Source organism: Octopus bimaculoides, chromosome 6 (assembly GCF_046866305.1).
Source record: "Octopus bimaculoides isolate indiv1 chromosome 6, ASM4686630v1, whole genome shotgun sequence".
Classification (NCBI taxonomy): Eukaryota; Metazoa; Mollusca; class Cephalopoda; order Octopoda; family Octopodidae; genus Octopus; species Octopus bimaculoides.
The window spans coordinates 68,340,746-68,357,224 of record NC_142933.1 but is presented as its reverse complement, the minus strand read 5'-3'; the positions used below and the strand labels follow the sequence as shown (position 1 = coordinate 68,357,224).

Sequence of the window (16,479 nt, the reverse complement as noted above, 5' to 3'; positions counted from 1 at the left end):
TGGTAGCATTTTTTTTTTTCTTTGTTTGTTTTCTTACCTTCTGAAAAACAAAAACAGAAAACTCAAGTTTTTTTCTGCTTTCAGTTTAAAATGTCTTCCAAAGACTCCAGCAAGAAGCAATGCATACAATAAAAAAAAAAATGGGAAAGAGAGAGAGAGAAAGAAAGAGAGAAAGAGGTTTGCATTATTAACATATACAAAAAGTAACATCATCAATATTAAACCATAGGTACATATATATATATATATATATATATATATATATATATATATACATATATATGTGCATATACACAAACACATACATGCATACTGCATTCCTGCAATACATACACAGTTATGGTCACATGAACCCACTGACAAAAGCCTGGACAATAAGGGATCTTAATGCAAATAGAGGGAAATAATTTCAAGGGGCACCAAAAATAGAAAACACGTGTATGTGTATGGGGGGGGGGGGGAGATTTAGCAATGAAAATAAGAAATATTAGTGAAAGAGGGAAAGGGTGAGGGAACTGATAGGAACAAAAGAGAAAAGATGACAAGGAGGAGAGGGGGAGATAGACAGACAAGAAAACTTTTGATTTGCAAAACAACCAATGAAAAACTAAAAAAGAAAGAAAGAATAAAGAATTGGCCAAGTACATGGTATCTTGGAAAAGTATCTTGCACCATAGCCTTGAGTCGTCCCAAGGTAGAGAGGAACTGTTTGGAAGCATATCAAAGGAAACTGTCCTTGTAATTCTCAGGCCCAGCCTTGTCACATAGTCATGCTAATTCTCCTTGAGTGTTATGTTAAGGGTACTTAGCCACTGGTACCTTAATTCAGAGAAGGATGTTCCATTGATCAAACCATTGGAACACACATTGTCGAAATCAGACGGAGAGAGAGAGAGAGATAGGTGGGGGTGGATGGAAATAAAAGAGGAGAAAGAGTAAACGAGAGGTCACAACAGGTAGGACTTGAGCTTCATGCCCACTAAAGATCACTAATATCCCACCTGTACCAGTAGATCACTAAGAACACCGTCCGAGCTTGATCGTTGCCAGAGCACCAGCTGTCTGGTTTCCGTGCCGGTGGCACATAAATAGCACCATTTGAGCGTGATCGTTACCAACGTCGCCTTCCTGGCATGTGAAAAGACATTCGAGCAAGTTCGTTGCCAGCACCGCTGGACTGGCTCCTGTGCAGGTGGCACGTAAAATGCACCATTTTGAGCGTGGCCATTGCAAATACCTCCTGACTGGCCTTCGTGCCGGTGGCACATAAAAGCACCCACTACACTCTTGGAGTGGTTGGCGTTAGGAAGGGCATCCAGCTGTAGAAACTCTGCCAAATCAGATTGGAGCCTGGTGTAGCCATCTGGTTCACCAGTCCTCAGTCAAATCGTCCAACCCATGCTAGCATGGAAAGCGGACGTTAAACGATGATGATGATGATGATAATGATGACAGAGCTACCTGTGTACAACTATAGTAAGGATTTAAACATAGTTACAAAAGCACATAATGAACTCTGCATGCTTTATAACAAACATATATCATGGCACTTTAAATTTTATGCATGTAAGCCATAACGCACATAAGCAACATTATATACATAGATACATATGCATATATAAAGTACACATATCTACACTACTCTCGTGATTTCTGTTTTAGTAGTTAATTTGATAGGTTTTTGTTTTGTGCCTTGCATAAACTGACAGGAAACGAAATTTGACTGTAAATAAGGCTGACTGCTACAGTTGTAAGAAGCAGAAACTGCACAACTAAGCAAAGAGCAAAAAAAAACACCAACAGCCAAAACAATGAGATACTGGATGAAATACAATGAAGCTTCACTGTAAACAAGCATAACAAAACAAAAAACAGAAGGGGGAAATATCTAGCAACAGGCATGGCAGGGAACAATAATATGGAGTTTGGTGGGAGAAATACACTTTTGAGAATCAAAGAAGGGAGACAAATCAAAATCTTAGGCTGAATTTTGTTGTCACAGCAAAAAGGTTTTTCATTATGAAAAATAATCTTTTCTTCATTGCTTCCATCTGGCTAGCTGGCTTTAATGGATGGATTTATAAGTTTTATTTGCCTATTATTAATTAATTAATTAATTTATTTATTTATATGCATTTCACAAGAGAAATGAGGCAACTGTGAAAGAGAGAGAAATACCATCGTTCACAAGTAGTCACCAGAGTTCTCCACGGAATGAGTTACACTATATCTGTATTCTCTTCTTAATAATAATAATGATGATGATGGACTCTCCAATGTATGAGTGTTCAGCTTTTGCTGAATGACCTGCACAAATGATTTGTTTACTGTGATCAAATGCATGTGCTGTACATAGCTCACTCCCTCCATCAAATTGACATTGCCCAGACAGGTGCACGGTGTACCAAGCGTCAGGTGTTGAAGTGATCTCCAGAGCAATGAGAGATGAAGTGTTTTGCTCAAGAATACAATACACCACCTGGTCTAAGAATTGAAACCACAATGTTGCAATCATAAGTGCAACACCCTAACCACTAGGCCAATAATAATAATAATAATGACAACGACAAAAATGATAACATTAACGGTAATATTATTGATATTAAAATTATCATTATTATTATCATCATCATTATTATTGGCCTAGTGGTTAAAATGTTGCACTCACAATAGCAAGATTGTGGTTTCAATTCCTAGACTGGGTGGTGCATTGTATTCTTGAGCGAAACACTTCATTTCATGTTGCTCTATGATTACTTTGACACCTGACAAGTAGTACACCATGCACCTATTCAGGCAACATCGATTTGATGGTGGAGAGAGTAGAGCACACACATTTGATCACTATAAACAGATCATCTGTGCAGGTCATTTGGCAAAAAGAAGCACTTATATGTCATTTTTGATGGGAGAGTCCATCGTTATTATGTGCTAATGAATGCCAGCAGCACTATTGAATAGGGGAATCAAACAGGTAGATGGGTAGGGTAGGTAAGCAGCCACAACCATACAATGTGAAGCAAGAGGTCAAAACTGAAAGGTCACAATATTGGTTGGGTACAGGAACAAAATCAATAATAAAAATAAAAAGAGAAAAAATTACTTTAGAAATTCTATTGGAAAAGCCGAAATTATATAATGTTTATAATTATTTCAATTTTGAAAACTAAATTTTGTTGAAAGAATTTTTTTTAAATAGAAAAAGAAATTTTTTTTTTATTTTATGTATATGAAACAAAAATTAAAATGAAAAAAAGGAAAAGTATAAAAAATAAAAAGAAACAAAAAATACAAAACAAAAAGTAAAACAAAATAAGAAACAAAAGAAAAGAAATAAAATTCTTTTAAAATGATGTAAAAACAAAAGAAAAATACAGTAATGGGAAGGGTGAGAAATAATAGCAATAATAATAATAATATTATTATTATTATTATTATTATTATTTTCTTATTTAGACACAATGCTGGTCATAGGGTGAAGGAGAACAGTGAAATATATTGACCCACAGTAATTGACTGGTACTCATTTTTTTAAAAATCAATCTTGGAAGGATGAAAGGTGAAGTTGCCCTCTTATACTTCCAGGCTTGATTTGATAATAGTAAGAAGAGGAAGAATGTAACAATGAAGAAAAATTTTACAAATGGTACATTAAAAACAGTGTGACAGCATAGCAAATAATATCAAAATCATTCATAAACATGTTCAAACAGGGTTTACAACCAATACGGAGAAGAGTTTTGCGAGAGTCTCTGGATGAAATGATAACACCTTTTTGTGATGCAAAAATGCAGCGAGAGTTTTCATCAGAAAACTGGTCAAACTTTAATAGTCATCAGATAGGCTTCTAAAAACAACTGACACTCAAACTGTCAATATTGATAAGAATGGCAGCATGTTTCATATGTTTAACAGACTTTATAACGAAATAGTTTGAATCTCAGCTGCCAGTTTTGTAAGAGGAGGAGCTATAATTGCTTGAATCAACATCTAGAATGTTGCTATACTTATCTTAGCAACAAGCACGAATTTCAGTTCAAATTTGTGTGGCATTTTGGTGTATATCTCAACTTGTATTTCTGTCATTGAAATAATAATTATTTTTTCACATATGTAGTAGTTGCTGAGATATTTTTCAAGAGTAGAACACAAATTTGTGACATTCATCATACTTTAACCAAAAGGCAAAAGTGATGAAAAAGAATAAAATAAAATGTTTCCAGCCCAGCTGAGAATGGAAACTAAGTCATTGAGAATTTACTCCATTGTAGTGGAGCTCATTCATTAATAACAATAACAGTGAGAATAACAATAAAATAGTTATCATTTTGGTCTATATTCATACATTGAATGCATATCATATCATCTATATACATATATATAAAACGTGCAGATAGATTTTATAATCACTCAGTATGTATGTGTGTGTGTGTGTGTATGTATCTTCTATTTTTTAATTATTATAAATCTTCCACTGAGGAGGCAGCAGGTTTCCAACAAAGATACAAGGCTCCATCTTTGGGATGTAGTTAGCGCAGACAAATTCACATTTGGAGCCAGAGAAAAGTCTTGCATATTTTTACTGTTCCACTCACAGATTGCACTTGTAATGTATGAATTAGCCGGTCGATTTCTCTTTCTGAAAATTCCAGTTTATCTAGATTCTCCTTTAAGTATTTACAAACAAAATCTAGTTCTCCAATTATTATTGGTATGAATATGAATTCATAGTCTAGATATAGAGGCTGGAGGTTTTGAAGCAGCTGTCCATAAATATTTTGTTTTTGATTTTCAAAGAGATATTTATATCTGCAGAGCAGCTGACCTCTATGATGGTACATACCTTTGCCCCTCTGTCCCAAACAACAACATCCGGCCTGTTATGTTTACATTTGACAGAAGTTTTGATGGGAATATTCCATCAGTATTCCTTGAGTTGGTGTTTATGAATGTATTCCATAACAGAGGGATTTTTTCTAAGTTTATTTCAGGACAATCTTTTTTGCAGATGGCATTGTAAATTGTTTTAGCAACAATATTGTGCCGCATAAGGAGGTAGTACCATGATGACATTTTAAGACAGCTGCTAATCACATGCATGATGTCTTCTACAGAAACGTGACATAGCTAACACATGAGGTTGCACCTTGGGATTACAAGAGCGTCACTGTATGCATAATGATTGCATTGTTCAATTAAATGGAACTACTTGAAACAGTTGTACTGCATTACTACTTGATATCCTGTTGCTTATTTTGATATATATATATATATATATACACATACATACGTACAGAGTTGCTATAAAATCAATGTGCAAATTAAAATACTTGTAGCATGATAGAATTAAATTGCACATGGACTTTACAGACACCCTGTATATATAGGCACATGGAGCAGGAAGCTCAATGCAACTTAAAGTTACATAGGCTTGTTCATTGAACTGAACTCATCAGGCCAAGAGATTTGGTGAATGAGTCTAAGAAGATCTAAGCTGCATGGAGCTGAATAAAAAAATAATATATAAATATATATCTAATAAATGTTAGATTGCATCACACACACACATATATGTTACATAGATGATACATATATATTTTTTTTTTTTTATTGTGTATGCATGAATATAGTAAAATTAGTAAATATCAACTATTACACACACACACACACACACACACACACACACACACACACACACACACACACATACAAAGTCACAACATAAGTGACCATTTAAACTACATTATGTGAACTGCAGAAGAAACTACCTTAAAAATTGATTGGAAAATTAAGTCATTCATTTTAACCAAACAAAATTAATCAGAGAGAATAGAAAACAGAGAACAATTCTAACAGATGCTGCTTACCACAGAAATACTAAATTGCAGACTGGTAACAGTAATAGCAGCCTAAAAACAATGGCTTAAGAAAGAATAAGTAGAAGTTGCTGTTTACTTGGATCTTATAAGCCTAATTCCTATGCAAGTTACTAACATCAAAGAGACATGAATGGAAAAGGAAAGTAAAATCAATAAGTTTTCTTCTTCTTTTTTAGCTAAATAGTTTAATTTAGTTCAGAAGAGAACATCTGCTACTGAGTACCATAATACAGAGGTGTACTAAATCTCAGGTCAGCAAGATATACAGAAGAGGAATCAATTTGCTAACATTTTGTTTCATATTATGGCACCCTTTATTTTACATTAGAAGCCTGTTACTTAAAAAACCAAATTTTTAAAAAATCACTTACATGCATGAATACATGAATCACTAAATGCACTGATATTTTCTCCACTTTTTCTATTATTTATAATACATATTACAAAATTCAAAGTTTTATGCTTTTATTAACCAGACTTAAGCCTCCCTTAGAATTGCATAATGGTACTATTAATAATGCATTTTTCTCTTTCAGCAACAGTAAATTCAATAACAGCTGTCACTGGTCTTACCAAACATAGTAAAAGTTTCATGGCAAGTTCACAAAATCTACGATACTTATAGCATCATTTATGATTAATATAAATTTATTGCATTTATCCAGTCTAAAGCAAGATATTTGGCATAGTACTAGATCAAGATATAAGCTAAATCGCAACACAATAACACATAATTGCAGCACACTCAAATCTCCAATGTGTAATACACAGAAAAGATAAACAATTTTTCAATATCAGATGATTATAAAGTTTCTTTTTAATAACTAAGAAAGTCGATCATTTACATACAACTTGCATACACTCACCACTATATATACATATATTTATACACATAGTGCAGTAGTTTACTGACCTGCGTTGACTGTTATGGCCTCAATGAACTGTTCTCTCCAGGAAGAAGTGCTAACTACAAGAGATAAGTTAGCTTTCTTTAATAACTTGTCAACCACACTCTGAAAATATAAAAGGAAACGTGATTTGATTCCAAATGGCAGCAGGTAAATATTTCATCCTCACAATTAATCTTGGTTAGGTGAGGGACATTAGAGGGAATAGCTGGGTGTGTTTGTTAGGTTCTCAGATAAACAGACAAAATACTGGCAGTTTTCAACCTAACACTGCACTATGTGTCTTTTTTAATGGTCAAGTTCACTAAGTTGAAAATAAACACTATGTTCAGAACAACTCACCATTATAAGCAATAACATTGCAGAGTAATATAGTGTAATGTCAGTGTGTATGGATGACAAAGAACAGATTCGCCAAGAGAAAAACTGGGTTTAAGAAGAAAAAGTGTGCTAGAGGCACAACTGCAGTGATAAGGGCAAGTGATGCATACAGCTGATGACAGTTTCGTGAAGGAGTGCCAGAAGATCTACATGGAATTACAAAAATGGAAGCAGAAGATATGGGTAGGAGTGGTGAAATCTGATCTCAAAATGCTGAACTTCACAAAGGAACACAACAGATAAGTGGTTGGACACTGTTTTAGAGTGAATTGTCCCAACATGCACAAGCATGAAAACTAGGTATAAAACCAATAAAGTCAGCAATTATGATAGCATAGTAAAACTGACAAGTGGCTAGTTAGCATGCAGTGGCACTTTGTCAGTTGTAATGATGACGGTTCCAACTGATCTGGTCAACAGAACGGCCTGCTAGTGAAATTAACATGTCAGTGGCTGAGCACTTCAGAGACACATGTACCCTTAACATAATTCTCAGGGAGATTCAGTGTGACAAAGGATGTAACAAGGCTGGCCCTTTGAAATACAAGTATAACTCACTTATGCCAGCTGAGTGAACTGGTGCAATGTGAAATAAAGTGTCTTGCTCAAGGACACAATGTGCTGCCGGAAATCAAACTCATGGCAAAATGATTGTCAGCCAAATACCCTACCCACTAAGCCATATACCTTCACAGTTAGCATTAAGTACTGAGTTTAACACCTAGGGAAATAACTTTGGGAAGAACAAAACTGATCAATTTGTATTAACCTACATACCCAGTATTAGGAGAAAGTCTTTGATAGAATCTCATGAACCAAAGACCCAACAAGTTATGAGACTAATGTGAAACAGTCAAAACATTGGTATTAAATTTTAAAGAACTGTTCCCAATCTCATTATGGAAAACTAAAAAAAAAAAATACTTATAAATTTCTAGAAATTCTGCGAATTAGTATTTTATCTAAGAAAGTAAGTCATTGAAACATAAAACTGTTCCTTCCACTTTATATATGATAATTGATAATTGATGATAAATATTATATTGTTGAGAGTCATAAAAAACAAGTCAATAATTTTGCTAAGTTGAAATCATCTTATAGAGGTAAAGATAAAACTCTGTTCCAGCTTTAAATTGCTTTTAATTCAGTGTTCCTTTGCACTTCAATGACTACAACTGAAAATACAGTGTTTGGGCTAAATTTGACAGTTTGCGTTAAAGGAAAAGAAAACTTAATATCCCATCAAAAAATAAAAGTATTTAAAAAAACAAAAAAAAGCACCAACTAGATTATGGCTGGGAGATATCAATTTACTAAAAGTAGCCATTCTCAGCTTCCATCATGGAATCAAAATGGATCTGGAACCTGGTGCATGTGTTCCCCACTGTGTCCTTTTCGAACAGTTCCTTGATATTGATCAACCAGCTTGGCCTTGGTGTTGCAGGCAGAGCAGTTGGTGTCTTTCTCAACTGCATCCCATAGTAATCCATGGGATTATAATTGGGAGAGAGGTCAGAAATTAGGGCAGGTGAATTCATAGACATTTTGACAACCACTTCTGTCATTTTTCTGGAGGTATGGCAAGGAGCCAAAACTTGCTGCCGCACATATGGCCTTCCCATAGGAACCCTTACTAGCCAAGAATTTACCACAGTCACCAACAGTTTCACATAGCTGTCTGAATTGAGCTTAAGGCCTTGCTCAAAGATGTGAAGATGAACTCAAGTGTGGTATGCAGATGCGGTCAGAATGACTGTTGTGTCCTGCTGGCCAGGACTTTATAGTCTCCTTTGCAGTTATCCATGTCATGTCTTACAGCCTTTACAGTGATTACAGAGCACTGAGCAGCAGCCATGATGTTGACATTTTGATATGAGGTGTGAATCCTCATGTTGCATGTTACTCTTTTCCAGTATTCAGATAGCTTCCGGCCTCCATGTTAGCTAACATTTTCTCTCAGTAACAACTTTAATCTTTTTGCTCTCCAATGACTGTTTACCAGGAGACATAAAACATCATCAAATTTAGCCTTTTACAGTGTAAGTGCAAGTTGAACCTGACATTGTGTAGTGTAAGTGAAAATAATACTTAGGACCATGTCATTTCAAAAATTATTTAACCAAATAGAAATGAACCAATAAGGGAGATTATGCTGTTGTTCAGCTTGCTGAACATAGCAGCTAAATCTCCCTTAAATTATGTCCTGTTGTTTTAAAAACAAAAAAAGAAAATGTACAGTGGATAAAGTAGTTCTAAATACACTATCTAAATAAAAGAGCAGATAGAGGTGGGTGAGAGATGTATGCTTGGGTATACAAAATATGGAATTCAAGAGATAAATTCATGAAGCTGAAGTTACCTCAACCATTTCACAATAACCAGCTATGGAGATACGGTTGACAATAAGTGCAAGCAAAGACTTTTTAACCATAGCACATCTTTCAAATACATTGTAAAATGGACTATCACAGCACTGGCCAACTATATTGTATGAGGCATGTTTATGAAGTGAAATGTAGCATAGTAGCAGAATATGAGCACTGAATGTGCAGGAAGTGTGAAAGATGGAAAAAGATATGGGGTAAAGATGCTCCACTTGATGTATAATGTTATATACATAAATGATGGAATACAAACAAGCAGACAAAGAAACTAGATATTAGAAGAAATTACACTGGTATGGACATGTGACAAGTATGGAAGATGATAAATTGATCCAGTGGGTGGAACCTGAAGTACAGGAACATCTAGGAAGAGATGGGGAGAAAAATGGTGAGGGCTGATCTCAACACTCTACCAACACTACCTCCATAAATGTACATAATTGTCTTTTGCTTTTCTTTGTTTTATTCAGTAAAAAAAAAAAAGCAAAAGAATCAATGTTCTGTGGATGTTTCCATCAATCAAAGACACTGACCTTGAATTCTGTGCTCTCAGTTATGTGAACTGTAATCTTGATATTTTCACCACGTCTCGGTTTACCAAGTTCCACCAACACAGGATCATCTTCCTCCTGCTGTACATTTTCAGAACTACTACCTAAAGGAGACAGAAAAAAGAACAAAACAAATTGAAAAAAAAGAAGCCTTTTGAGGATGACAGGAATGATGAGAGAGAGAGAGAGGAAAACAGAAATCAAATTCAGAGAATTATATTTACAAAATTAGTCCATAGGAAAAATCAAGCAAATGATTTCTGGTTAAATTAGAAATGTTACATTTATTTCATAAAACGTTAATAAAGAAATTCAATATATTTTGTGCCAAGGTAAACTGTTAAATGACTAAGCCATTTATTAAACATCTTTATCAACAATTTAGTGACACTTTAAAAAGACAAATCAACTGAAAGAAACAGGAATAGAAACTTATAATATATATATATACATAGAGAAAGGGAGAGAGAGAGAGAGAGAGAGAGAGAGAGAGAGAGAGAGAGAGAAACCAGTAGAGTGAGAACAGTTTGAAGAATGAATAAAACATACTTCGTAAAGCTGTTTAAATATTCGCATAGCAATCAACAATATTTTAGCAATCAAAGCCAAGAAGTAAATCAGCGTATGATATATAATAACAAAACTATGTAATGCACTGTCATATATGTGTTCACAGGTGTGCTAAAACCTCAAGTGATGCAAAAGTAAACCATATTTGACATTCACTCACCATTCTTCTATTGTATTAGTCCATTCCTTTATAGCTTTAAGGTGTTTATTCAGATAATTAGAAAGTTAAGATTTGAATCTGAAAATCTTGTAATTTATTATTATATTTTTTTAAAAAAGGGGAAAAAAAAAACTTTAAAAAAACCCCCCATTTACCCAACAATCTCAATTATATTAGGGATGTATAAAAACTTCATTAATACATATGGTAACTCTAGCATGCTGATGCCATTTTGCTGCATATTTGAAAGAATCTATTGCTTAAAAACACATATAATATCAAATAACATCTTGTCATATCATAGTAAACCCAAGTTCCTTAATAATCTTAATAATCCTAATGGGAAAACTTATTACAGCCATGAGCAAACTGTGGTCTGAAGGACTTGCTGAATGACATGCTTCACTTCATGAGAAAAATGATATACATATGCATAATTGTGCAACTTTCCTGATTATGGGTTATGTGTCATGCAGCCTGTCTCAAGAAAGGTTGCCTACTCTTGATTTATTGCATACTTTTAAACTTATCTTTCTTCAAATTTCATTGCAAAGAAAATTAGAATTTGTGTACTCGTTGAAATGGTACACAATTTGTTTCTCAACTTAATATTCCACTATCTGATCCTTCGATACCTTTTGTAGTGTTCCCTCAGTTGCAAGCAGTTTTGGAGATTCTGTAAAATGGACATGGGTGCTACCAATCCTCTCTGATGCTCATATAACAAATATAATAGAATAAACAAATAAATAAAAGCCACATTCTTAAAAAAAGACAGCTATGTTATTTATATTCTTTTGGTGAATATTTTAAAGAATATAACAGTTTTAAAACTTGGGGGCTTTTTTTATATTTTCTGCTCTTATTTTAGATGTTTTAAATCAGAACTTTCTTTCCATCCTCATAAGGAAAATCTTTAAATTTATAAAAGAAAGGAAGGACAACATTTAATAACTTAGTATTTCCAAAATTATTTTATCAAAATTCTTTAAAAAAAATTAAAAGTTTGAAAGAAATATGTGCTTTAGACACCAAACATAATGGTAGAAACTCTTAATCATAGATATTAACCCAGAGATTGTTGTAAACATAAAAACACACATATACGATGAGGTTTTGATTTTTTTTTTTTTTTCAAAAGGATGTTGCTTCAAATAATTCTAATAACTTTGTAGGAATATAAAGCTGCAAAAAAAAAAAAAAAAAAAAAAAAAATGAAACATAACCTTATACATTAGTCCTCACTTTCATGATGAAAGTTCAATACTGAAGAACTAAAAGAAACAATCATGAAATTTCTTAAAACTGTTATTCTTTCCAGAGAAAGTGAATGCAGTGATTTTATAATTTCACATGAAATAACTGATTGAAAATGAAAGACCAATTGAATATGTGTGAAGAACTGTTTCCTCTCAAAACAAACTCAAACCTTCACATGTAAAAACCTTAGATGTAAAAAGAAAAAATCTACCCAACAAACACATCTACAATACATAAGAACAGTACTAGAATGTTCTAAAAACATTATCTCTCCCATTTGGTACACAGAAACATAAAATACACTGGTACACAAAAATGGCTGCATCCTTAATATGTTCAATAACCCCAGACAATGTGTTACAATACACATCACCAAAATAAGTGTAGGCAAACAACAACAGTTATGTACAGGTATATCTTGAACAGAACAAAAGATCTGTGGGTCACACTTTGGCATTTAGCCAATTACCTGTGTTAAAGATCTGCTCTTTGCTCATGGATCACCTAGGGCAACAAAAACGCAACAACAACCTTGCTTTAAAAGACATGGTAAAAGGCACTTAAACTAGGACCATCCTGTTTTATTCATTTCTTTCTTTTTTTCCAATCAGTGTGTGTCCTGAGCTATCTTATCTAATGTATCATTCCTTTTTAAAACGATAGTTTCAATCAACAAAAAAAAAAAAAAAAAAAAAAATCAGCCATTATTTCCAGCAAGTCAAGAAACTGCAAAGAAAGGCTACCTTGTTTGTTCAACAATTTACAATATTAAGCAGAGACAGCACTACAAAACTGATTAATGTTGATATATTGGTTTCAAATTTTGGTACAAGGCCAGCAGTTTTGGGGAAGGAGTGGGGGTAAGTCGATTACATCGACCCCAGTACTCAACTAGTACTTATTTTATCAACTCCCAAAGTATGGAAGACGAAGTCGACCTGGGCAGCATTTGAACTCAGAACATAAAGACAGCCTAAATGCTGCTAAGCATTTTGTCAAGGATGCTACCAATTCTGCCACTTTGCTGCTGTGATTAATGTTGATATATTAATACTAAAATCACATCATCTATGAAGTTGCTATGACTGAATGGATTACAGAATCTGTTAACTATATCAACAGGACGCTAGGATTGATTATTGACTAATATTGAATAAGCTATAGCACTTAAGAAATTTTCATTGTGCTGTGTAAAGGCCGATATTACAGGCTACATTTAACATAACTGAAAGAAATAAAACAAAAATAAAGCACCACTCCTACTAGACAATTAAATGGTAAATAGCAGAGAGGAAATAGTTTTATGATCCTATAAGTTTACACAAATCACTGCTGAGCCATCTACAATCCATGCTAGCAGGATTTTCATTGTACCTTAGTTTTGTTGCATAAAAATGCTCTGCAAAGGGTGCTTGAAAGTAAGCATTAGTAAGATTAGTTAAGAACAGTCTCATGAGAAGAGAAGAGCAGGCTAGAATTATAACAGATTTAACTGTAATAATGAAATATTCTTTAACGGAATACATTCAGATATTTTTATAAAATAATAATAATAATAATAATAATAATAATAATAATAACAATAATAATAATAACAATAATAATAATCGTTTCTACTATAGGTACAAGGCCTGAAATTTGGCGGGAGGGACTAGTTGATTATATCGAACCAGTGTTTCATTGGTACTTAATTTGTCAACCCCGAAAAGATGAAAGGCAAAGTCGACCACAGCGGAATTTGAACTCAAAACGTAGTGATGGGCGAAATACCACTAAGCATTTTGCCTAGCATGCTAACAATTCTGCCAGCTCACTGCCTTCACTAATAATAATAATAATAATAATAATAATAATAATAATAATAACCACAACAATAATATTAATAAGAAGCAGAAGACGAAGAACAACAAGAAATAAACTGAAAGGAAAATCCACTAAGTTGTTTGCCTACTAATACCAGCAGAGCAACATATATACTCACTAATTTTTACTGTCTTTTAAGACATACAGACAAATGCTAGACGAAAAATATGTCTCTTCTTTGTGCTTACTTTCTTCTTTTTCATTTTTTGTTCTTTGTTTTGTCTACATGTATAACCTTGAAGTTGCATTAGTGCTGCAGAAATTAAAAACACATTTATCGATCATCTTAGACTGAATCAGGCCACAATAATAATAATGATAATAATAATAATGATAATAATAATAAAAATAATAATAATGATAATGATGATAATAATAATAATAATGATAATAATAATAGTAAAAATAATAATAATAATAATAATAATAATAATAATAATAGTGAAAAATCTACTCTACATAAAAAACAATCAGTGAGTAAAGAGGTACAGGAAGCTGGGACACTGTTGATCAGTGCAAAGCACTGGTAAGGCCACTTGATGAAAAAAAATTTAAATTACACATAAATAAATAGAAAAAGGCAAAATGTTTTCAAAAAAATTAGCCAAAAAGAAAGGCAACCTGGAGTATATTATCAAGGAGAAACAGAAGCGAACTGTTGGTGCAAGAAAGAAAAAGAAAAAAAAAATGGAAAACTATTTAATAGAACACGTACATTTGTACTGGTAATGAGTAGACAATGAAGCCATATGTAAAGATCACACAGAATCTATGATTGAATAAATGAATAAGTTTAGGGATATGTAGACACAGACATAGCTGTGTGATTATTGAGAAGCTTGCTTTGCAAACACATGATTCAGGTTCAATCCCACTGCGTGTGGTAGTCTATCATATGCACATGTACATGTATGTGTGTGTGTGTGTGTGTGCATGTGTATATAGTTATCTGTAACTTAATGCAATAAAATGTTCTTTGATGATCCATTGTAATTGAGCATCTAAATCAGAACACTTACCTGAGGGCCCCAAACAACCATACTGGTGAAATATGCATAGGAACTATAATATAAACTCATGCTTATCCTTACTTCTTGTGTGTGTGTGTGTGTGTGTTTGTGATTATTCATTTTTATTTCAAGATTTCTTGCCAAAAGAGAAAGAGCTGGTTTCTAGCCTAGATCCAAGGCTCCTTCATTGGAATTTCAACATCAACAACAGGGTATTTTTTGTGTGAGTATGTATGTATATGAGCAGATTTGTTTGTTTTGCTTTGTGTATGTATGCTCATGCATGTAGTTGCATGTCTAGAAATGCTCATATATACTTAAATGTTAAACTTCTCAAAAGGTTTACAGAATTTTACAGTTCCAGTGATGACTTGGAACTGTAGTCTTTGAATAAGCTGTCTCCTTTCTGGCTTTGAGAAGCCTAATTTTTCAAGATTGGTATTTAGGCAGTGTGTTACATATCCCAGTACCCCAATAATTATTGTTATAAACTTGTATGTATGTATGTACGTATGCATGTATGTATGTACGTATGCATGTATGTATGTATGCATGCAAGTGTATGCTTGTTTGTGTCTGTCTCTGCATGGTTTGACAACTGATATTGGTTTGTTTGATAATTTAGTGGTTCAGTAAAGTGAGTACCAGACTTTCAAAACATAGGTACTAAAGGTCAATTTGTTTGACTAAACTGTTTAAAGCAGTGCTCTACTTGGATGACTGAAGCAAATCAAAGATTAAAGACAGATAAAAGCCATACACTCATTCATTGTGTTTTAAATTGTAGCTCTACCTTCATGGGCTTCAGATAAAGCAACAAACTGAAGCCACTGTAACACAATTTAATGAAAGTATATCACTGTTTCATGAGCCAATATGAGAGTCACTAAGCAGTCACTTGACCTATTATTTCTAGCAGGTTCATTAACGAATATGAAATTTTCTTCCAATCAAATTCTAGTGTTTCAATAAGAAAGGACACATTAGATAATGCAGTATGATATACCAAATGACAAGATGGTCATGGCAAAAGTGCTTTTTGCAATAGAGCAGCTCCATCAAGGCTCACCTTGGATTAAACAACAAACTGCTGTTCATGTCATGTTTGTAGCAGAGTTAGAGAAATTATAAACAGATAGTTAAAAAAAAAAGAAGTTTAAATTCATTAAGCCATATTTTTCCTCCTTAGGACATAAATGAATTTATTATGAGCCAATGAGTAAGCTTCTTCCAACATTGAAAATACCAGTCAACACTCTTTTAATTTGCAGCAAATCAGGGTAGCTTCAGAGGCAGTGTGCTTGTAAATAAGAGATGGTAACAATTGAAACACTTTTCATAATAAGTCTACTCTTTCATCATTTTCCCCGATGAGAATTGCTATGGCAAATAACACAAAGGTTGTATTGTACATGGATTTGTGTGCAGAAATGCTCAAATGTTTAAGATGTATACACTCCCATTCCAAATATTTTCACCAGGAATAGCATCATGTTTTCAGAATACCCATGTT

The 16,479-nt window shown here is 33.5% G+C and overlaps 1 protein-coding gene across 1 annotated transcript in view; it reads right to left on the bottom strand.

The window, feature by feature from the left end:
* Window positions 1-1,399: 1,399 nt before the first annotated feature.
* LOC106882176 (sodium/calcium exchanger 1) overlaps window positions 1,400-16,479 on the bottom strand; it is a 307,427-nt gene continuing 292,347 nt past the window's right edge. The window contains exons 7-8 of the mRNA XM_089354024.1: window positions 10,086-10,207; window positions 1,400-6,892 (exon numbers count right to left, since the gene is read on the bottom strand). Of these exons, the coding sequence (XP_089210150.1) occupies window positions 6,785-6,892; window positions 10,086-10,207 (230 nt within the window). The 3' untranslated portion in view covers window positions 1,400-6,784. The remainder of the gene's footprint in view (window positions 6,893-10,085; window positions 10,208-16,479) is intronic.